Source organism: Myotis yumanensis, unplaced genomic scaffold, assembly GCF_028538775.1.
Source record: "Myotis yumanensis isolate MYYU_CA2020_CCGP unplaced genomic scaffold, mMyoYum1.0.hap1 SCAF_9, whole genome shotgun sequence".
NCBI classification, from domain to species: domain Eukaryota; kingdom Metazoa; phylum Chordata; class Mammalia; order Chiroptera; family Vespertilionidae; genus Myotis; species Myotis yumanensis.
Genome location: NW_027223760.1, coordinates 74,493,861 through 74,517,940, shown reverse-complemented (window position 1 = coordinate 74,517,940; position 24,080 = coordinate 74,493,861). Strand labels below are relative to the sequence as shown.

Here is a 24,080-nt window from a genome sequence, read left to right as displayed (position 1 = left end):
TTGTACCCTTTATCATACGTCTATTCATTTTTTTAAAAAGTAAACTACTCAGAAAATAGATTAATTATGAATAAAGTGGCCTGGAACGACTTTAAGTAGGCACTGATAAGTAGAAACTTAAACCATACGTTTATACAGTCTCGGAATATTCAGCATAAGATTGTAAGTGAAGTACGGTTCACCTGATTTCTTCCCACATTGCTCTGCATGGTTGATTTATATGTGACTCAAAAAAGAAGCTCCTTTTTCCTTTAAGGGAAAGAAAAGAATTCCTGTAGGGATAGCCTATGGGAAGCTCATAAAAGAATAATAATGACCTATTCATATGTGTTTTATTTTTTTAAATTGGCATCATTAATAAAAAAAAATGTGTAGTGAGTAAAGGGAACTCTATCCATGAGATGCTTAGAAGAGCTTAATTGTGGTGGTGTTCTCTCACCCTATTATAGTTGTTTTCATTGGATGCGGAATAGAGACCGGAAGGACCTTCGATTATTAAATATTTTACTTTGTTGCTGTCATGGTGAAATGACAGGATTTATTTCCTTTTTAGGTGCAAGTGTTTGGACTGTATACTGGAGAAGAATTTCATGAGACCTTTGACTGTCCCATTAAAGTAAGTATTCAGTAAATTTTAATATTTCTAAGGGTTTTCTTAATGAAGGCCATAGGATTACAATACTTTGAGTGCTACCAATTTTTTAGTAATTTTGTTAATAAGCATCTATTAAACACAGTGTACTATAGAAACTATTCAGTCCTTTAAAGGAGTATAAGATGTATATTATATGATTGTGATCTCAGGAATATTCTTGTAGTGGGTGAGATATCTCTCTCTCTCTCTCTCTCTCTCTCTCACACACACACACACACACACACACACACACACACATGCACGTGCCTGTAATTAAAGACTCGGTTGGTAAAAACAATATGAAGAAGTCCAAAGCTGAGAGAAAAGTTACCTTTAGCTGTTCTTGTTAGTGACGATTTTAGATGGAATGATGTTTGGGCTTTAGTGAATGGATAGGGCAGATGGAGAAGTTGGTTTTCCACGTGGAAGAACAAAATAATAGAAACGGAAAGGCCAGAAAGTTTAAATTGTGTCCGGGAAGTGGCAAATAGTCTAGTGTAGATAGTGCATGCATAAAATACTGACTCAGCAGGATTGCTGTATATCCAGGCTAAGGAATTTGGGCTCCATCCGTTAGATAAGGAGGAATTATTGAATGTTTAAGAACAAAGACATGGCATAAACTGAGGTGAGCTTAAGGAAAATTAATATGGCAGTTTATGCAGTATAAACTTGGAGGCTGATAGCCACAAGGCAGGAAGACCAATTTCAGATAAACAGTTATGTTAGTTAAAGCGATTATTGTAGTTGTTAAAGGAAGAAGTCATTTATTTTTCTCACTTGCTTATTCTAACATCTATGGATTGACAGGTAAAGAGGAGAAAGGACAGATGGTGTTTGAGAAAGCCAAATCTGTCAAATAGAGCATGATTGAGGGAGGAGAGTGACTGGGAACGAGACAGGTTAGATGGTTAATGCAGTGCTCCAGGCGGGGCGGGGCAGGGTCTCAGTAAAAAGCAATAGTGAGTGCAGCAAACCTCAGAGATATTGAGGATTCGGTTCCAGGCCACTGCAAAAGGGCAAGGATTGCAGTAAAGCGAGTCATTCTCTTTTTGCTGGTGGAGGGTCTTGACTTCAGTTTGTTAAAACACAGCACCTGTGAAGCTCGATAATGTGAAGAGCAATAAAATGAGATATGCCCGTATTCAAGATGGAGTAGAAGAGATGAATTTGGAAAGCCTTTACAGCGGTTCTCAACCCGTGGGTCGCGACCCCTTTGGCAGTCGAACGACCCTTCTACAGGGGTCGCCTAAGACCGTCCTGCATATCAGATATTTACATTACGATTCATAACAGTAGCAACATTACAGTTATGTAGTAGCAACGAAAGTAATTTTATGGTTGGGTCACAACATGAGGAACTGTATTTAAAGGGCCAGAAGGTTGAGAACCACTGCTTTAGGAGGTAGACCTAACAAACCTTGGTGATGGATTTGATGAGGGTGATGAAAGATGAAGGAGGTGAGGGGAAATCTGGTTCTTGCTTTGCCACTGGTGTGGGAATGCCATCTTGAAATACGGGGTGATTTGAGTAAGGACGTTGCTGATTTGGTTTTGAGATTAGATAACTGTAGCACATCTTTTAGGAATATTATGGAGGTTTTGGAAACATGAGTGAGGGACTCAGGATAGAGAGTGGCCCTAAAAACACAAAGTTGATAACCACAGTTGAGTATGGTGAAACCACTTTGAAGGGCATTATCTAGTTAAAGGTTAAAGAGTGAGCAGAGAAGAAAACATGATGATATTTTAGAACATCTAAGTTAAAGGTTCAGGCAGTGGCGGGGTAGGAGGGGAGGTGAATGACAGCAGGGATCTAAGAAGCATCAGAGGGAACAAAGGAGATCCAGAAGAGATCTAGGAATAAGAACATAAAATGTATTTAATTGAAGATTCATGAAAGTATAATTGTGTGGATTTTTCTAAAGCCTGGAAATTTCTTTGTGCTAAGTTAGAAACCCCCCTAAAATGTAGTGGTGATTTTGTGGGTTTGGGGATAAGAAGGCACCAAGCAGAGTATGTGCCGGCTTACAGCCAAGAAGGGAGCCCATAGTCCTGCACTGAACGGTGCCTCGAGGCCTTCAGAAAGCCACTGGCAAACAACGTGGGAAGTGATGGGGTGGAGCAGCCTGGGGAGAAACCTGTGTAAGGGGTTAGAAAGAGATTGGCTGAGTGGAAACAGAATGAGAACCAGGGGGACAGGAACTGAGGGTGGAGGTGAAAGGGAAGGTCCCAAATGGTTAGCTGCATGACTCTCTGGCCTTGCGGCTTTTTGATGTAAGTACACTCGGTGTCTCTGAGGCTGCGCGGCCCTACCCATTCCGCTTGGTGCCTTCAGCCATTGGAAGGCATCCTGGGCAAGGAAGGAGCTAGCTGGGTTCCTTCTCTGGGATCCTTCTGTGAATTATATTCAGTTGCAAACATTCTTGACACCTTGATTGACCTACCTTGTGGTCTGTAAGGAGGGAGACTCCTCACTCATCCAGAACTAATTCACTCTCAACTTTTAGCTTTGACCTGGCTTCATAGAAGAAATATTTTTACAGGAGCACAAAACTCAGACATCCTCAATTGTTGCAGAATATTACCTAAATAGATTACTTCCTGCCAATATATAAGGATAATTTTTAGATCATGCTGCCTCTGATGTATAGCATTTATTCTGTGCCTTAACCATGACTCCTAACCTGGCGTCGGTTCTTGTTCCCTAGATCATCGCCGTGCACCCACACTTTGTGAGGTCCAGCTGCAAGCAGTTTGTGACTGGAGGGAAGAAGGTAAGTGCTGTGCCCGCCACCACAGGCAGGCTCTGAGGGGTTGCCCGGGAATATATCGTCAACATTTTTAATGTTTGTTCATTAGGAGAAATTTTGAGAAATAACAATGTAATGAAATCAGAAGACCATCATGCCTTGGGGAGGTGTGGCTCAGTGTTTCCCACTGGCATTCCCGTGGAGTAGCTTCAGAGCAGGAGAAAAAGAGACAGGTTGTTACTCAGATTACCTTCTAACACTTTGAAATACTGTCTCTCCCGCAAAAAAAGGGGTAGAGGTGGCATTAAAAAAAATAACAAAATCAGTTAAACTAGTGTTTTTTTTCCCTTTGTAGAAAATCTCTTGCAGGCCTTGATAAAGTTTTAGAACAATTCTGGCTATTTTTACTGACATGTTGCTCGCATATTTTATTATCTTCACGCTATTTTAAAAACAGGAGAGTAAAACAATCCTTTTTTGCATTTATATGTTTGTTTATAGGTATAGTAAATTGTAAAACAGTACTTCTGTTTTAGAACGTTAATTTTTTTTCTATTTTCATTAACCAGTGGTATTTTTTAAAACCATCTTTGTAACAAAATGCAACTATTGTGCTGGCACTCTGAACATTATTTCATATTCAGTGTAGAACTTGCTGAAAGGAGGTGGTCTGTGGTCTGCAGTGCACAGCTATGGAATGGCTACTTTGAGGCTCAGACACGGAATGTTTTCTAATGGTTTATGACAGTTACCTGTCTTTTTCCCTTGTTCTGCTGTTTCACAGAATGATAGTGTTGCCAAGCAAGGGCCGGCCGCCTGATGCACATGGGAACCAAAACTCTGACATTGGCTTTGGAGAAAAGAAAGAGGTTTTTTTTTTATTGCTGAGGCCCCTCAGGAGACAGGAGGCACCGCTCAAATCCGTCCCCCCAATCGGTGGTGTGGACAATATTAAGGGTGAGGGAGAGCAGGGTGGCAGGCGGGAGTTCTAGGGAGCACATCTGGTTTTGGTGTTATATTTAGGAAGTCATTGCCTGATCTAAGGATCATGATTATTTATGCCTGTGTTTTCTTCTAGGAGTTTCATAGTTTTAACTCTTAAATTTAGCCCTAGAATCCACTTCGAGTTAATTTTTTTGTATGGTATAAGGTAGGAGTTCAAAGTCATTCCTTTGCATAGGGCCATTTGTAGGAAACATTGGTTGTTTGGTGTGTTTTTTTCAACATTGGCTTGGTCCCTTTGTCAAAAATAAGTTAACCATAAATTTCTGGACTTTCAGTTCTATTGATCTGTGTATCAGTTCTTGTACCAGTACCCCTTTTAGGTTTAAGAGCCACTAATTTTGCTATAATTACTTATGGGATGACCAACAAATTAACTCCTCTTCAGGCATTTTGATTTTGAGTCCTTTCCCTTTAAAAAGCCATGATAATGTCTTCTACTTATGTTAGACTAGAGGCTTAAGAAACATTGTCTGTAAATGTATCCTCTATTAGAGACTTCAACATAAAGTATTGACTGATTTATTTGGATTCATTAAAGTTTATTATGTAAGTATGTATTTAGTTAATAAAAAGTAGTGTATATTCAATAAACCATAGTGACCTCTTTGTATACAGTTAAATAACTAGAGATTTCCAAAATGTATAGCAATTTGGTGAAGCTTGCCAAAATCTCCAAAGAAAGTCCTTCCTTCTCTTCTATATGTGTAAGTACTTTTTAAAGAGCACTCTGTGTAGTATTGCCATTAGTGTGTTTGGTTTGTTTTAAAATAGAAAAAAAAGCTTTTAATTAAGAAAGGGGTAGTATTGTAAAATGATTCTTTCCATCTTGAAGTGTTAGCAAATTTTTAAGAGGAGCGGTGTTTATTTTTTTTAAATAACCAATTACAACATTTTAGACCTTAGAAAAATGAGGAAAGCAAAACTTTACATTGGCACAATCACAATACCACTCAATTCAACTTTGTCTAGCGCAGTCGTCGGCAAACTCATTAGTCAACAGAGCCAAATATCAACAGTACAACCATTGAAATTTCTTTTGAGAGCCAAATTTTTTAAACTTTAACTATATAGGTAGGTACATTGTTATTAACTTAATTAGGCTACTCCTAAGCTGGCCTTTGCTAAAAACATCCTCAATCTGATTCAGGTACGTTCCAAACTCTCCCATCCACACTCGTCTTGTATAATTGTTTTGTCTATCTACTTTCGTTCATCCTCTCTATATGTCCAAACCATCTTAACATACCTTTCTCAATCCTCGACACTACATCTTCTTTCACTCCACAGTGTTCCCTAAAATTAACTTAATAAACTTTACTTAAAGTTTTAAGTCAACTTCGCACTGTACGTGCGCGCCCGCACGTGGTATTTTGTGGAAGAGCCACACTCAAGGGGCCAAAGGGCCGCATGTGGCTTGCAAGCCGCGGTTTGCCGACCACTGGTCTAGCGCCATGAGCTAAGCAGAACAGTTTGAAGAGTCCAACATTTAGCAAATGGAGGTAACCTTGCAATGATTGTATATTGCAGATATCAAGCCCTCTCAGTTTAGAGCAGATGGCGGACAATAGGAGGAAAAGAAAGACAAATATCATGTAACTGAGAGGTTATGACCTTCTGCCTTTAAGAAATAATTTAATCTTCAAAAAAAAATTAGGGCAAAGACCAGACAGATGAAGGTTTAATGTGGAATAAAGCATTTTTAACCCTTAAGAACACTGATTTTCCCTAGACTGACAGCCAAATGAATCTTGGAATTATATGCCAACTCCTGTAAATAATGAAAGTGGCATGGAGACTAGAAAAGTGAAACATGAAAAATAGAAATCCCACAGTGAGATATTCATGATATTATTTCATAACGATATTTGAAAGAATGCCTAACTTATTTTAGTTGTTTCGATTTTATTAAAAATTTCCAGTCCTTAAAAACATTATTAAAAATAATTAGAACATTTCAGAATAACCCTGCAAAAGAACAGTGTAGCAAAAAAAAAACCTGATACTACAGTTTGACACATTTTTTGATATTTCCTTTAAAGGTTCCAGCTTCTTAGGTCTTTAGAAATACTCCATATCCACCAGGGACTCGGAAGAGGATGCTATAGTTCTGTATGGCATAAACTTTTATTTTAGGCTTTCAAGGTAACTTCTTAGTAGTTGAATGGCATAGCTAGATCATGGACTCGCCTGCCTGACACATGAGCATATAAAAAGCTTATTCTAAATTCTGTTTTGTTTCTATGTTGGGGCAGGGGGAGGGGAGGAAAATAAAAAGCACATCTCTTAAAAGGCCATTGGAGAGAGCTTTCCAATGTATGAACCAATGGATTTTTTTAAAAGTATAACCGCCTTGTGTAGCAAGAATTCTAATATATGAGCATAGCAACGAGGTTTCTCTTTTAGAAACAAATCTGTCAGGCAGATCTTGTCTAGATTTTTTTTTTAATTGCACAAATTTTTCTGTTAGCAAATAAACTTTGGCTTCCTATGATCTTTACCTTTGAACTCTGAAATGCATTTCATAATAACTGGTTCTACTATTTGACAAATTATTAAATTGTCTCAGTGCTGTTAGCACAGAGTTCATTTTTAGAAACGAGGTAGTCAGCTGTTTGGCGTTGTGGTGGGGTAGAATGAGGGGGGCCTGGCTGCAGGGACAAGTTGCTTTGTAAGCTGGAAATTGTCACTCAGCAGATGAGGAAAGGACCCGTGTGAATGAAATGAGAAGAAGCGTCTCACTGCTTGCAGCTGAAGGCTGGTGGCAAATTTTACCTGAAGGACAAAGGCGGTAGCATCAGCTAGCTTCTGTAAGTTTCCAGTGGTGATTCGCAGCAGCAAATTGCATTTTGAATCTTTTTTTTTTTTTTTTTTTTTTTGGAAGAGGATTCAATAGAGCAGCTTTTTGTAAGAATACAAATCGTTTTAGATTTCCGATGGCCCAGTGAACCGCTGTGACCACTAAACAGGAGTGTAGAGGTGTTTCCATGTGTGTTTGCTTATCTTCTCGTCGGATTGGGACTGCAGGTCTTGGCGTCAAAAGGGATTTGGCCTCAGTTATCCGCCTTGGTCCGCTGTCCGGTGGGTCTCCAGGAAGACGCTCCTGCAAGTGGTCAGATGCCTGATCGTAGGCAGTCTCCTACATGCAAACCGTTCTCACACATTACTGTACAGGCAGCCATCAGCTTTATGTCCTAGTGGCTGCATGTGGAACTGTTGTAAATAAATACCTTAATTTCTATTAGGTACTATGCTATAAATCGTCATTCCATTCCTAGAAATTCATTTCATGCTTTGAACATACCAAAATTTATTTTAAAAAACCATCAATTATTAGGAGGTAAAACACAAATACAATGGCCACAATCATTTTTTATGTATGTAAAACCAAGTTGTAAAATAGCTATATTATAAAAGTATATATATTTATGTGCTAACCTGGCTGAAGCTAAAAACAGAAATCTAGTGTTTAAAATAGAAATCACTTTTAGTCTCAAAAATAGGTGTTCATTTCTTTCAAAATTTAGTTTTTTGTCTCAAGTATTAATCACTTTTCCATGTCAGTAGGTAGGACTCCCGAAGTCTTTGAGATGGATCCATGGCAACTTCATTATCCCCAGTGATCCTCCTTGTTTCATGTCCATCGAAAGCCTGTTGAGAATTGAAGCCTCTTTTTTCTTCAATGAGTTCAACTAACTTTTCCGTTTGTAATGTCTCCATATGGATTGCAGCGTCCTCCCCTGCCCCCGCTCCGACTTCTGATGTTAAGCCTCGTGTCTTCCTAGAGCCATCAAACTGCCTTTGCTGCTGCTGAGATTGTGCTTAAGTATTTTGAGTAGCAAATGACTGTGCAAGGATCATTGCCTAGTTCAGAATGCTTATCATGTTTCCTTGAGTTTAATACCAGTTGATTGGGAGGTTTACTCTGTCTTTTTTGTGTTTTTTTTTAAATAAGGCTCTATGAACTATGGTTACTAACTTTGGGAGGTTTTTATTCCTTCTTCCTCCCCCCCTTTTTTTTAATAAAAAGATAAGACTATATATAGCAAAGGGTCACAATTTCAGCCATTGTAAGTTGGCATCACTAATACAAACGTAATCACATTCATTTCACTAGTGTCTTTGGTTTCTTTTTTAAAAAATATATTTTTATTGATTTCAGAGAGAAAGGAAGAGGAAGAGAGAGAGAGAAAGAGAGAAACATCAATGATGAGAGAGAATCATTGATTGGCTGCCTCCTGCACTCCCCCCACTGGGGGATGGATTCCGCAACCCGGGCATGTGCCCTTGACTGGAATCGAACCTGGGACCCTTCAGTCTGCAGGCCGACGCTCTATCCACCCAGCCAAACCGGCTAGGGCTCTTGGGTTTCTTGAAGACAATTTTGTGTCAGGGTCCATGTTGGGTCTGTGAATACATAGTATCTGGATTTCAGGAATGTCAGTGCATTTCCAAAGGCAGATAGGTAGAATGCTATGGTGGAAAGCTGTTAGACAACAAGAAGGAAGGAAAATGAATATTCCAGGTTTTTTGAGAAGGAAAAATGTGTGTGAGTGTGTGTAGTAATTTTGCAGTCTTTTGTCATTATGCATTTTAGATTTTTCTCCCCTGTTGTTTGTTTCCTTTTAATTTTCTAATTCAGTTTCAACCAATATTCCTCTTTGATGTGTAACAGTGAAAGTTGGAACAAACTAAATGTCTAACAATGGTGAATTAGCTGTGTCTTGACCTGCAGCCAAAGATCACCAGGCACACACTAATGGGGTGTGAGGAAGAAGGTGTTAGAAAGAAGTTATTATAGGATTTGTGTTGGTAAGGAGTGATTTGGGAGGGTTTAAGGAAAAGGGGTTTTGCTCTAGATTGGATACTGTCAAGAAGCAAGAATAATTCTATCATTGGTATTTTAATAAATCTTATCTAGAAGGAGGAAAAGCTAAATCAAGGCTAAAAACATAATTGGTGAAGAAGCAACAGTCTCTGTTTTAGCCTGGTTAGGGGGATGTTTTGTCATTCATGTGGCTGGAAGAACATTTATATTTTGTCTACATTCAGACATGATTATGGAGTGGTGGTGTTTTTGTCCGTCCTCATCCTTCAGGAGGCCTTGTCTGATGCTGGTGTTCTCCGAAATTGTTTATATTCATCCGGATAACACCACACCCTAACTGGGAGTGCCAGGCCAGTTCCTGGATGTCAGCTCCTCTTTCTCAGTTGGAAAAATTCACATGCCCGGTATTAGCTAGTTGCTTCTATTGAGGTACTTTACAAAAATATATTTGTGGTCTGATTCTATTTTTTTTTAGAAACATGATTATGTATCAATATTTATGGAAGACTACAGCAAATTATTAACTGTGAAAATTATTAACAATGTCTGGGCAGCATTAAGATTGTTCTTTCTGGTTGTCATTGGCTTTTTTGTATTTTTGGTAGTAAACAGGCATTACTTTTATAAAAATAAAAACCAATAATTAAAGAATATATAAATTAATTGCAACTCTTTGGGTTTCCCTCCCTCTCTCTCTAGTTTAAACCTCACCCAAGGATATTTTTTCCATTGATGAGAGAGAGAGAGAAACATCAATGTGAGAGAGACACATTGATTGGTTGCCTCCTGCTCTTGTCCAGACCGAGGCCAGGGATCGAACCTGCAACCAAGGTATGTGCCCATGACTGGGACTCAAACACAGGACCCTGTGGCCCAGAGGCCAACACTTACCACTGAGCACACCAGCTAGGGAGCAAATAGTCTTTAACGCTTACATAATATTCTATCCTACAGATCTATTTAATTTTCTTAACCATTCTCATATAATTGGACCTTTAGTTTGTATCCAGTATTTGGTTATCAAATCGTGCTGTAAAGAAGCTAGAAATCTTTGAGCATGAACTTTAGTTTATGCTTTTGGATGTTTGTGTAGCACTGATTCCTACTTTGGGAATTATTGAGTCAAAGATTATGGCTGCTTTTTAGGCTTTTGATACATACTGCTGAGTAAAATTGCATTTCAGAAGACATGCCAATTTTATACTAGCTGTGTGTGAGCAGACCTGTTTCACCACATTCTATTTACCAATTTAATATACAAAGATAATTCTATTTTGTAATTCTTGAATTATTACTGATTTTGTACATTTTTATTTACTAGCCACTTATCTTATATATCTTCCAATGTAGTTTGTCTGATTGTATTCTTTGCTTGGGGCAGCTTTTAATATTACCATACAAGCCTGGACAATGAAGACTGTCCATTTGATATTTATTGTTAGTTTGAGCACAAATTATTGCTGCTTACTGAATAGCCTGCAGGCTTTTCTCCAATTTTGGCTAAATCTAGGATAATTATTCTTTCTCCCAGAGAGGCCTAATATCGGAGTCATAATGAGACTTTAGAGTAGACATTGGTGTGTGAGAGGGTGGGTATAGTCTACAGATGCCCATCTGCCCCTGACCCTCAGTCCTGCCGCTTCCACACAGCTGCCAAGGGCAGGCCAGTGCGCCCGGCTAGGGCAGGTCCTTTGACTTGGTTTCTTCTGTAGTGCCTGACCTTTAGTTTTTCCCCTTTTGCTTTTTTAAAATTGAGTGAAGTGCTTGTTCAGATATAGAAACTTGTGTGTTCATGAGACTTTTTTGTTATTTAAGACTTAACAATTTTGTATTTTTTTAAATCCTCACCCAAGGATATTTTCATTGACTTCAGAGAGAGGGAGGGATGGAGGGAGGGAGGGAGAGAGAGAGAGAGAGATTGCCTCCTGTACGCGCCCATGTGCCCAGACCGGGGATTAAACCCACAACCTAGGTATGTGCCCTGAGCGGAAATCGAACCCACAATCTTTTTGGTGTACAGGAGGCTGCCAGGGCTGCAGTTTTGCATTTTTCTTCATATCCTCACTGTACAAAGATCTCCCTGCAGTCACCTATGATTGAGATTATTTATGTATAGTTAAAATTAGAGATGTTTCTCATCGCAGAATATGAATTCAGGTTAATTACCCAGAGGATGACTTCTGTGCTTTCTCTCCTTTGCTGCGGAAGGGGCCCAGCATTAACCCAGTCCTGGGAAATGTAGCCTCAGGTGCAAACTGACAGACAGACCCAAGATGTTTGAACCATCAAATCTGTTAAGTCTGTGGATTCCATAATGGAAGCTCCCCCCCGCCCCCACCACCAACTAAAATTGTTTTAAAATACCCTCATTTATTTCTGAAATCACATTTGCAATTGTGAGTTTGCATATGCAGAAACTGCAGATTGCTAGTTTAAATAGGAGTCTACCTCACGCTGGCTACAGTAGATATGTAGATTTATATCCATCTGTCATCACTAGTTTTTTGTTGTTGTTGTTAATCCTCACCTGAGGCTATTTTTCCTGTTGATTTTTAGAGAGAATGGAAGAGAGGGAAGGTAGGAGAGAGAGAGTAAAAGAGAGAGAGAGAAAGAGAACAAAACATCAATGTGAGAGAGACACATTGATTGGTTACCTCCTACATGCACGCCGGCCAGGGGTGGGGATCAAACCTGCAACCCAGATATGTGTGCCTTGAATGCGAATCAAACCCACAACCCTTCAGTGCAGGTCAGCACTAACCAGTGAGCAACACCGGCCAGGGCACTAATTTTTAATATAAAGGAAACTGCTCCTAAGTGGCACTTAGCTTTTTTTTTTTAATCACATTGAACCCAGAGCTTGGATTTCTTAGTCAGTAAATTAACTGTTCCTTATGTTGATGTGGAGTATTTTTAAATTTCAAAACATTATTCTACCTACGTAGTTTTCACAGGATCAGTTAATTTTGAGGGGTTTTCCAGAATCTGTGTGGCATTGGACTTGTGTTTACTCAAATATTACATGAAGCAAGAGGCCTATCAAGTGGCCTGGCAATAGTCTGCAGCAGGATTAGCCTATATTAACTGCTTTTAAACATGTTAATTATCTTAAGGCAGTGGTTCTCAACCTTCTGGCCCTTTAAATACAGTTCCTCATGTTGTGACCCAACCATAAAATTATTTTCGTTGCTACTTCATAACTGTAATGTTGCTACTGTTATGAATCGTCATGTAAATATCTGATATGCAGGATGGTCTTAGGCGTTCGACCACCAAAGGGGTCGCGACCCACAGGTTGAGAACTGCTGCCTTAAGGGAAAGGCGTTTGAAGGATTATAACTTGTTCAGAAAATAACCATTGCATTTAAAGCGATAAGATATGTGGGAAGTTCCCTTTTTCTTCCTATGTGCCTTATGTCTTCTCTTGATGGCATTTGAAAAAGCTGTGTGTTCTAAAGTTTGGTACTGGGCCGAAGCCAGAAGCAAGACAAAGGCCCTGGCTGTTCACTGGGATCTCCTTCCAGCCGCTCCTGCCTCCATCAAGACTCAAGCCTCCTGTCTGCTGTCAGCAGCCACCTACCATCCCCGGTCTTCTCTGTGTTCACCAGTTTCTTCTCACTTGCTTTCTTGACTTTGAAAATTTCATTCCTCATCTTGGGTTTGTAAATCCTTCTGTGACAAGTCCTCCCCCTCATTATTCCCTTTGTCTGTTTTGAAAGAGCAAAGTCCTATTTGGCATGTTGTAATTTGCTGGGTTTGCTTTTCTTTGTTTCTCTGCTGTATTATCTTGAGCTCCAGAAGCTTCTCTGATGGAGCGTTTTGCTTTTTATGGAGTCTTTGTGTTGTCTGAGCCCCTGGTCCTTCCTGCAGGAATGCACCTGGTATCTGAGACCGGCCCAGGGCCTTACACCTCAGTCCAGTCTTCCCTGCTTTCTTGTCTGCCTGAGAGCGAGCAGTGCTGCTGGTGTTCAGGAAGCCTGGAGGAGTCCAGTGATTTATAGACTCGAAAGACCACAAGATGATTAAAAAGGGGCCAGTCATACTTCCTCTCCTCCATCAGGGAAGAGTGGGTGATGGGTAATGACAGGTGTTGTGCGGCCAGAATCGGCAGCTTTATTACAGCCCGATAGGAATCCCGCCACATGTGAGGGAGACCCTGGGATGTGCATCCTGACCACTCTGTCGGGTAGGAAAGTACTAGATAGATTTATCAGCCCCAAACATAGAAGAATAAAGTATATTGCTGAAGATGTGAGGGCTCCTATTGAAATACAAGTACTGAGAGTGCTGACTGCCAGAATGTGGATTTATGGGAAATAAAGCCCTAAAATACTTTTCTCCAACAACAACAAAAAAAATAGACCTTTTGGAAACAGTTTTTTCTCTCTCTGTACTTAGCTCCCATTGAGCTTAAATTGCTCTCAGTATTGTGATAATGACAATTCACTATTACAGGATGTGGAAGATGAACCAAATAAATTAACCAGCTGCTTTTAAGGTAGTTCACTCCATGGCTAACCCTCTAAAACGCTTTGTAGAACATTCGTGCTTGGTAGGTCTCGAGGCAGTTTTATGACTAGAAGAAAGAAATGGATTTTATTAAATGTCAGTGAAATATAGGCAGATAGTTTTGTGGTAGTTAAATTAGGGTGGGATGTTTGTAAGAAAAGCAGCTTATCTTTACTTAAATCACTGAAGCAGAACTTTCCCTGGCATTCCTGCCAGACAATGTGCTTCTGCTTGAAATTCCCATAGATTAGGATTAAAAAAGCAAACGGAGAGTGGATTGTCTGGTCCTCTCCCTCCTGTATGAAATCGTATGTCCTACAAAATGTGATAAATCAAATCTTGCATGTACAGCAGATGTATTTGGAGAGTTTCAAAGGACAGTAATCGGAATGATTCCATAATTATTAGCTGACATTTAAAGTTTTATACTATGGATTGGTTGCAAAATAGGACTCATTAGTGAAGAATAAAGTGGAGTGGTGAGGGAATGCAGAAATGGAGGCTTCAAGGGCCAGGCAGGTAACATGGAGGAGAAGCAGACGAGGTGCAGAGACAATGGGGAGAAGGGGGCTCGGCAGCAGCCGCAGAGCCTTCAGCAGGCTGCAGACACATTTCAAATAAACACTTTCAGACCCAGTTGACATCCCTGAAATAAAGGAACTGCAATTACCTAAACTGAATAGGGGAAGATTAGCCTTAAAAGTAGTTTTCAAAATTTTGACAAGCTGTGCACAAATTATATCCTCTGGCATTGAGCAAAGGGAAATAGACCAACATTTCAAGAGTAGAACATGGGGTCAATACAAGTGAGTCCTTTCTCAAAGCAAGGAGATTTATATATTATACATTTTTATTGATTTTAGGGAGAATGGAAGGGAGAGGGAGAGAAACATCCATGTGAGAGAGAACATTGATTGGCTGCCTCCTGCACACCCCCTATTGGTGATCGAGTCCACAACCTGGGCATATGCCCTGACCTGGAATCCAACCAGTGACCTTCTGGTGCATGGGACAACGCCCAACCAACTGAGCCACACCGGCCAGGGCAAAGCAAGGATATATAGTAATTATATAAAGAGTCACAGGATTCTTTCCTTTAGGTTTTTGAGATTAGGGCAAATTCTACTGGACATCACTAACTACAGATGGGCTAAGTAACAAGGGTTTGGGGGAATTTCGTAGCTCTTAAAGGAAACACATTGTGTGTATGAACAATGAAGGAAAGAATAAGATTAGTATACCTAGGAAAGCCTACTCAGTATTTGTTATTTATTATGCCTGTGTGTCTAGCCAAGTATAAGATGTGGGCTCTATCCCCAATACATTTACAGTTTGGGAGATGAATGATAAATACATGCATCTTTGTGAACAAAATAGAATATGGCACTCATTATTCTTCGATAAAACCAGCATGACCTTAAAACATATACTGAACTAAGAAATTAGGGGGAAATTTTTTGACTTGCAAAAGAATTCTTCTGAACAATGACCTTCCTAATATATTTAAGGCTTCTTATATATACACTAGGGGCCTGGTGCACGAAATTCATACATGGAGGGGTGGGGGTGGGTGGGTCCCTCAGCCCGACCTGCACCCTCTCCAATCTGGAGCCCTCAGGGGATGTCCTACTGATGGCTTAGGCTTACTCCCCATGGTTCTCTGCTCTCTGCGGACCTGCCTGCTTGATGCTACCTAAGGCCCTGGTGTCTGCTCTCTGTGGGGGCCCAGTGGGAGACTGCTTGCCCCTCACTGCCACGGCCAGGGACAAGCAGGGCCCTGCTGTCTGCTTGCTCGCTGCCAGGGACGTTCCTGCCCTGCCCCTGGCCGTTCGGCGCCTGCGCGCATAGGCCCGGAGTGGCTGGGGTGCCCCAGCCACTCCGGGCCTACACGCGGGCCTACAGGCTCAGAGCGGCCTGGCTCCCGAGGACACCTGTCCCTGGGACACAGGCTGCTTGGTGCCAGTGCATGCGCAAGCGGCTGCCCCACCCCTGGCCACTCTGTGCCTGCGTATGCAAATTAACCCGCCATCTTTGTTGGGTTAATTTGCATACTTGCTCCTGATTGGCTGGTGGGTGTTGCAAAGTGATGGTCAATTTGCTTCTTACTCTTTTATTAGTGTAGATTATTGCTTATTTTTTCATCCAAAAAATATAAAGGTAAAGTGATTGAAACTACTGCTATTTAAAAAACATCAGAAAATAACTTGAGTCTGGCCATTGTAGCTCAGCAGTTGAGTGTTGATCCAGGAACCAAGAGGTCACCGGTTTGATTCCTAGTCTGGGCACATGCCTGAGTTGTGGGCTTGATCCCCTGTGAGGGGCGTGCAGGAGGCAGTTGATTGATGATGTTTCTTTCTCATTGATGTTTCTATCTCTCCATCTCTCTAAAAAAAAAATCAATAAAAACATTAAAAAAAGAAAATAACATGAATCATGTCTAAAATTGTAATGTAAATTAACATTTATTTCATTTACAGAAGTTAATATATTAGCCCCACACACACTTTTTTGAGCACCCTATCAGTTGCACAGAATGTCTGCTTGCTCGCTGCCAGGGACGTTCCTGCCCCGCCCCCTATCATTAAGGGAGAAGCTTTTTTGCTTCTTTGATTTCATGTCAGAGCATGACACAAGATTTGTAGCAACAGAACTCCGGAAACGCAGACTCAACCACGAGATGGACTGAATTCAGAATTCTCTCCTTCCTTTCTTCTTGCCCTCTGCTGGAGGTTTTCTTTGGAGCTAGAGCAGGAGACAAAGGGAGGCTATGGTCCAGCCGGCCACAACTTCCTACCGTAACCAAAAAGCACACCTACCACAACAGAAAGGATCAGTTGGAGTGAATTTGAACTTTGGTTGCTATTGCAAAACTTCATTAACAATTTTCTATAGTAATGTTTTATTTTAAAATAGTTACAGTTTGTGTGAATTAATTCTAATTCATATTCAGTATACTTCACACATTCCTTCTTTTCTAAATTTTAGTGAACTTTTGAGTTTCACTGTTTTGTTTCAACTATTCCCCTAAATAATCTTGACTGTAAAAATAAGAGAATAATGGATTTTTATCCCCATGTTTATTAACATTATAAAAATAATTCACATTTCATATGGAATAATTATAAAATAGAAATAACATGAAAATCTATCACTTATTTCTAGGATTAATTATTATTACTTTATGATATTTTTCTAGATTTTTATATATGGATACACATTCATATTTTATATAAGTGTCATCGTATTTAAAACTGTTTTACAGCCGAAACCGGTTTGGCTCGGTGGATAGAGCGTCGGCCTGCGGACTGAAAGGTCCCAGGTTCGATTCCGGTCAAGGGCATGTACCTGGGTTGCGGGCACATCCCTAGTGGGAGATGTGCAGGAGGCAGCTGATCGATGTTTCTCTCTCATCGATGTTTCTAACTCTCTTTCTCTCTCCCTTCCTCTCTGTAAAAAATCAATAAAATATATTTTAAAAAAAAAACTGTTTTACAATCTGCTTTTTTATTTAATATGCCCTGAACATCTTTTTATGTTAATATCCTATATAATAGAAGGCTAATAAGCAAAGCGACCGAACGGCAGAACGACTGGTTGCTATGATGTGCACTCACCACCAGGGGGCAGATGCTCAACACAGGAGCTGCCCCCCGGTGGTCAGTGTGCTCCAACAGGGGGAACGCCACTCAGCCAGAAGCCGGGCTTACGGCTGGCAATCCAGCGGCGTTGGCGGGAGCCTCTCCCGCCTCTGCGGCAGCACTAAGGATGTCCAACTGCTGGCTTAGGGGGAGCAGGCCTAAGCCATCAGTCGGACATCCCCCAAGGGTTCCTGGACTGCGAGAAGGCTCAGGCCGGGCTGAAGGACTGCTCCCCCCCCCCCCAAGGGCACAAATTTTGTGCACCGGACCTCTAGTAAATATACAAGCACATTTAAAAATGAATGCATATGCTTCATATGTCTCACTCTACTGCTTTTTACTCAATCATTCCCGAGTTTTTAGTTCATTTCTCGCTGTTATAAATAACTTTACATACATCTTTACTCACTTGTCTGATCATTTCTTAGCATGAATTTCTAGGCATGGACTTACTGGTTTCATTTTTAAAGCTTTTGAGCCATTAATGCTAAAGGATCCTCTAGGAAGATAGTGGGAATACTGCTGGGTAGTTTGAAGAGGCCTTGTTTCCTGCACACACACACACACACACACACACACACACTGTATGACCTTTTCATTTGATTCATCTTTGTCAGTTCTTTCCTTTCTTTCTTCTTCATCTGTCAATTCTAGGAACATTGCTATACTGTTTTGAGTGTTAATTTTATAAAATGTTTTACTGTCCGGCAGGGCCAATCCACACACAACACACACACACACACACACACACACACACACACACAAATTGCTTAATTTAAAAAGAAATTCCTGTTATTCTTACATATTTTCAAATGTATTTATTGTATTTTAGAAGTTCTAGAAATAATCCCTTTGAGAATTTCTTTGGGCTCACATTAAAATCATATGTTGATTTAGAAGACTTAAACTCTTCATGAGAATTTTGAGTCTTATTATCCAGGAATATATTGTATCTTTCCATTTATTTAGTTCTCCTTTTATTTCCCTCAGTAAAGTATTTTTGTTTTTGTCATGTAGTTAGTACCTGCACATCTGTTTGTGGTCATTAACTGTTAGAGCTGTGGACTTTCCCTTGTTTATAATTGTGATTGTATCCCCTAAAGTTTAGGTTTGTAGTATTTGTATTCTCATTTCAGAGCACTCCATTATAGTTTGATTTCCTCTTTCACCCAACGATATCATTTTTTAAAAATTTCAGTTATTTTGTTTTGCTTAACCTTTATTACTAATTTCTTGCTTAATTTTGTTGTCACCTGAGAACAAGAAAGATTATTTTTGAGGTTCTTCTCTGTTTTATGACTGTCATCCATGTGGAGTCAGAGTGGGAGATTTCTCTGTTACCCTGGATAAGTCCTATTGTTTACAAATACTGAATTTTTCCATATTGCTAGTGGTTTTTTTCTTGTTAGCTCATATTTACTGAGAGGTCTATTTTCAGTATTTAGAGTTGAAGTTGCTGTGAATTTGTAATAGATTTTTCTGAGAACTTGTTCAAATCTTTTATGTTGGATGGTGGTGGGAGAAGGAAGTTTTTGTTATTGCCTGAATCGGAACAAAATTGTCTTAGAAAAATGGCTGCCAAAGAACATGATCATTGGTGCAGCAGGGAACTGCTTTATTTTTTTTTAAAGCCTGCTTTCTGCATTTACTAAGGAATTTGAGTGTGCACAGGTACTATCCGCCTCTCATAACTGACACAACTGTCTTTGGTAGGTGCCTTTCTGTTGCCTGCTTTCCTTCTGAACTGTCATCAAGTGAAGGTGGGAGTGGCTACTCATGTGTCAGCTACCAGTGCTGACCAAAGCCTCTGACCTGCATGGCATTTTCCCATGACTCCCCTCACCTCCAGCCCCCTCTGCCCAACCAACCACTTCCCAGGCAGGCTTTTTCTTGTAGTGAGTTGAATCATGGCCTTCACTGGGGTCTTATTTTTATCATTTTATAGAATTTTTAACTTAAGATATGGGGCATACTTAATTTTTCTAAAACACAGGTGCAGATTGTTCCCTTTTTAATCCTGCCTTGGTCATGTCTAGGTGGGAATTGGTGAGGACAGGAACTTGATGTAGTCCTCCACCTCCACCACACCTTCGTCCTGACCAGCACTGTTCCTCCCAGCAGGTGGTCATGGGGCACTCCCTGGCCCCAGCCGTCACCCAACCTGATCCAGACCACAGATGGAAGAGAAACATTTCAGTCTTATCAGTTCCTCATGTTTAATATAGGAATTTGTTTTCAGCTACCATAATCTTTAGTGGATTGTGTACCAGGAGTATATTCACAGGTTTTTTCCTCGTTTCCTAAATTTCATATCTGCCCTGTCACAAAATACCAAGCACATTCAGTGACCTACCTTCTTGGCTCTTTGGGAAAGCTGAATCACAGACAGAGAGGACCTAAGGGTCTGACAGGAAGCAGGGACGCATGGTTGGCGATTTCTTTCTTAGGACCTGGGCTGGGAGAGCACGGGAGGGTTAGCAGGTCTTTGAGGGGATGTCCTGTAACTGTCTAATGGAAAGACAGGACTCCATGTGTTCGTAAAAGCCCTGCCTCCAGCCTCCACTGTGGACTGTGTGAGGACATCTTTCTTTTCCATGGATTGTAAAGAACTTCAAGCCCTTATGGCATTTAAAAGTGACCTTTCTCTGCTTATTTGTGAAGATGGACACATTTGATTATAGGATTTTCCCCTTTATTTTGTATTTTTTTTACTATGTGAGCCTAACTATTGAGAAAGACATTAAAAAATATAAGTAAAATATGAATTTGCTCTCTTTCTCCTATACTCATTTCCCCCCTTCTTTGGGGGTGGGAAGGGACATAGAATATACTAAGGTAAAGTGAAATCTACTCTGATGATAGGAATTTTTTAAAATCCTGTATGTCATCAGCATTGACTTTTAAATGGTAGGTAAACATGTTTCAGGATTACATGTGTGAGGTTATTGTAAGTTATACATTGTATAAGTACATCTTGTATATATTAAGTTATATATTGTATAAATGTCTTTTCTTAAAGTATTTAAATTGGATATATCAAGAAAAACTATTTTATTGTACCTTAATAATTCATGAATTATTAAACTACAGCCTTAGAGGTTTGGACCAGTTATAGTTGGTAATAAAACTTATCTAGCAGATATTTTTTTATACATTCTCCCCTTTACAATAAAGGCCCTAGCTACTCTGAACTTTTAAAATAAGTTTAATCCTAAAGCAAATTTCTCTTATGACATGAATTACTGTTCAAATGCCATTTAAAAATTATTTTTCATGGGTTAAATGAAAAACAGACTGCTTCTAACTATTGTGGTTTAATCTGTAACTAATATTTTTACTTTCAGAGAGACATTATGAGGTTTTGATTTCCCAATTTACCAAATAAATTAATTCTTGGGCAATCATTTGAAGAACATTTTGTGATACAGATCTTTTGACTAGTGTGCAGTATTCTCCATGAGTTTGGTATGTTAGTGCCATCTTGTGGCTTGACTTTGTAGTAACTTCAACACTCATACATTTTAAACAGTGTCCTGGGTAAGATAAAATGTAGTGGGAATTCTTTCCAAAATGCAAATGATATAGTACTATGAGTCTGAATAAAAGTTGCCGAGAATAAGTTGTTTGTCATTTGGTCAATGGCCAGGCAAAAATAGTAAGGAGGGAATCTATGCATGCTTCTTGGTTTCTAAAATTCTCTTTTTATACTACTTGTCCCTAGTTGCTGCTGTTTGAACGGTCTTGGATGAGCAGATGGAAGTCTTCTGTTCTGCATGAAGGGGAAGGGAACATAAGGAGTGTGAAGTGGAGAGGCCATCTGATTGCTTGGGCCAATAATATGGTAAGAGCCTGTCACCATCTTCCTAATGCTTCTTCAGGAGAAAGAGGGGCTGCAGTGAGAGGGCTGTAACCAGGAGGAAAGATGCCACTTGTTGCGGTGGTCACTGCCAAATGATACAAATGGCAATTCATGTCATACCTGGAAGGTTAAAGAAATTAGATTGCTCTTGGCTTTCATAAGAGAGGAACTCCCAACATATTCTGGACTCTATTTTAGAGGAAGAAACCTGAGGCATGGAGAATAGTCAAGTAAATGAAAAGGCATCTTAATAATTGAAGGGCTGCATTGGGAATGTGATCTTGAAAATACTTTTTGCCTAATAGCCAAGGGCAAGTAACAGTTGAGATGAAACAAGTGCACAATATTGCTGATTCCATTTTACTCCCAATATAATCACAAGAAAAATATAGGCTTGCCTTATAAAAAGTCAATCATGATATTTGGTGCTACACTTACTTAAAAGTTTACTCAATATGAGTTAGAGCAAATAGAAAGTTTAAAATTATCTTTTTGACACCTGGCATATCGTTCTGAATTTCGAGGTATAACTTAGCAAATTAGTTCTATTCTATTCTCCCACAATCTACCTTGCTATTCAGGACTTACTTTTCCTGGGTCACAGGAAAGGCAAGCAAACCTGTGGCCTCTTGGTTTATTTTCACTTAGCTGCTTGCTCGATGTTTCCATGTGAGTATTTTAAATGTCAAGTGTAGTTTTCTGTACGTAGTAGATTTTCGATTCCACAGTGTTTCTGAAAAGCAAACTTCATTTTGTAGTGAGTGGAATGAATGCTACACAATTAGAAATGTTACTTGGCTGTCATTTTGGAAATGCAGTTGTCTGCACATTTCACATTTGTGTTGTATTTGAGCCACCGATGCCATCCACTAACAAATCGCCGTCGTGCAAAAAGAAGCACAGAGGCTTTCTCTTGTGTGGGGTTCTCACAGGTTTGTGTGGAGGGGGAGCATTTTCCTTTGCGTGACTCCCACAGGGCTCCGTAGACACCGTCCATGTTCTGCAGAGCTGGTTGTCAGTGGTGTGTAGCAGTGTTTTCTGTTACTTTTCTTCTCCCCAGTAGAGCATGTTAATGCTATTTTATCTTCCAGGGTGTGAAGATATTTGACATCGCCTCAAAGCAAAGAATCACTAATGTGCCCCGGGATGACATCAGTCTTCGCCCAGATATGTACCCCTGCAGCCTCTGCTGGAAGGACAGTGTGACACTGATTATCGGCTGGGGGACTTCTGTCAAGGTGGTTTTGCTTGTCTTAGAATAAGTCCATGTTGTTATAGATTTATTGAAGATGCTCCAAAGGAATATGAGTTCTTGAATGCTTCTTGCAACTAAAATACTTTCACCTGAGTATTATCAGCATATAATAATCATTTAATGCTCAATCCTTTCATATACTTAAGTTTTAAAATAGAGTCTTTCTTTTCCATGCCATGAAAAACAAATTGTGGCCCAGCCGGTGTGGCCCAGTGGTTGAGCGTTGACCTATGAACCAGGAGGTCATGGTTCGATTCCTGGTCAGAACACATGCCCGGGTTGCTGGCTCGATCCCCAATAGGGAGCATGCAAGAGGCAGCCGATCAATGATTCTCTCATACTTATGTAATGAAATGCTATGAAGACATTAAAGAATTGTGGAAGAATATTTAAATAATATATTATTTATAGTAAATTGTTAGTTTTATAAAATATTTTTAAAAAGGTGGTTAATGGTGTTCACTTTGTGCTGAGACACCGAATAGTATTTGTATTTTTCCCTTTGGGTTTTCTGTATTTTAGAGTTTTCTATGTTGTAGCTATACTTAGGGACAGCAACTATAAAAGAACATAAGAAATACTATCTAAAGACAAAGGAAAAAAACCTGATCCCTGATGAAAGTGGCAATGATCAGTATTTAATTTTAGATTTTTTTCACCTCCATAGCTGATCTTATGTAAATTTTTTGTGTCCTATTACAAAATAGAATATATTTACTTTAGAAAATATAGCAAAGAAAATATCTCTAGTCTTACTACCCTAAAACAACCAGGTGTTGAGTGTTGTGTGTGTGAGTGATAAATACTAGTGTGTGTATATATATATATATACACACACACACACACACATATATATATACATATATACATATATATATATACACACATATACACACACACACACACTGTATACATATAATTTAAAATAGGGATTAGCAAACTTTCTGTAAAAGGCTAGCATTATGTATTGAAGATTTTAAGCTACATTTTGTTTCTGCTGAATATTTCATTCTTTCCCCTCCCCTCCTCTCCCTTCCCTTTAAAAATGTAAAAACTATTTTTAGCTTACAGACCTGAAAAAAAAAAAAACAGGCCTGGGCCAGGCTATAGTTTACCTGATTTAAATTATATAACACATTGATTTTAATATACTCAAAAGAAGAAGAGTCTGTACCACTTTTGCTAAGTATTACTTAGCAACAATAAAATAAATCACCAATATGTAATCAGAAACACAAGACCTAGTACGAATGTTGCCCAAATGAGCCATTGGCCTTTTTTGGATATGTGCTTCTGCCAGAGCTTTATTGTCTGATGACAGAAGTAGCTCTTAAGTAGAATTGGAAAGAATGGGCCATTTGAAACGTTATAACTATATAATAGTTTCCTTCCTTTCTTTGCCCTGGAATAAGACTTTATTGAAGAATAATGTTGAAGAATATAAGTAACAGTTGCTATATATCATGGAAATTAATTTTTGTCACTTAAGTCAGTGGGTAGATTGTGTGCACTCCATCTTCAGTACTACATGGTTAATTTAATGAAAGTATCATATAGTGAATGACATGTTATGAAGAGTTTTCCATCAAGTGAGTAAAATAA

At 39.5% G+C, this 24,080-nt stretch overlaps 1 protein-coding gene across 1 annotated transcript in view; it reads left to right on the top strand.

Moving 5' to 3' along the window:
- Positions 1 to 24,080, top strand: part of VPS41 (VPS41 subunit of HOPS complex) — a 129,218-nt gene that overhangs the window by 54,887 nt on the left and 50,251 nt on the right. Inside the window, exons 6-9 of the mRNA XM_070424727.1 lie at positions 554 to 616; positions 3,346 to 3,411; positions 21,086 to 21,205; positions 22,315 to 22,461. Of these exons, the coding sequence (XP_070280828.1) occupies positions 554 to 616; positions 3,346 to 3,411; positions 21,086 to 21,205; positions 22,315 to 22,461 (396 nt within the window). The remainder of the gene's footprint in view (positions 1 to 553; positions 617 to 3,345; positions 3,412 to 21,085; positions 21,206 to 22,314; positions 22,462 to 24,080) is intronic.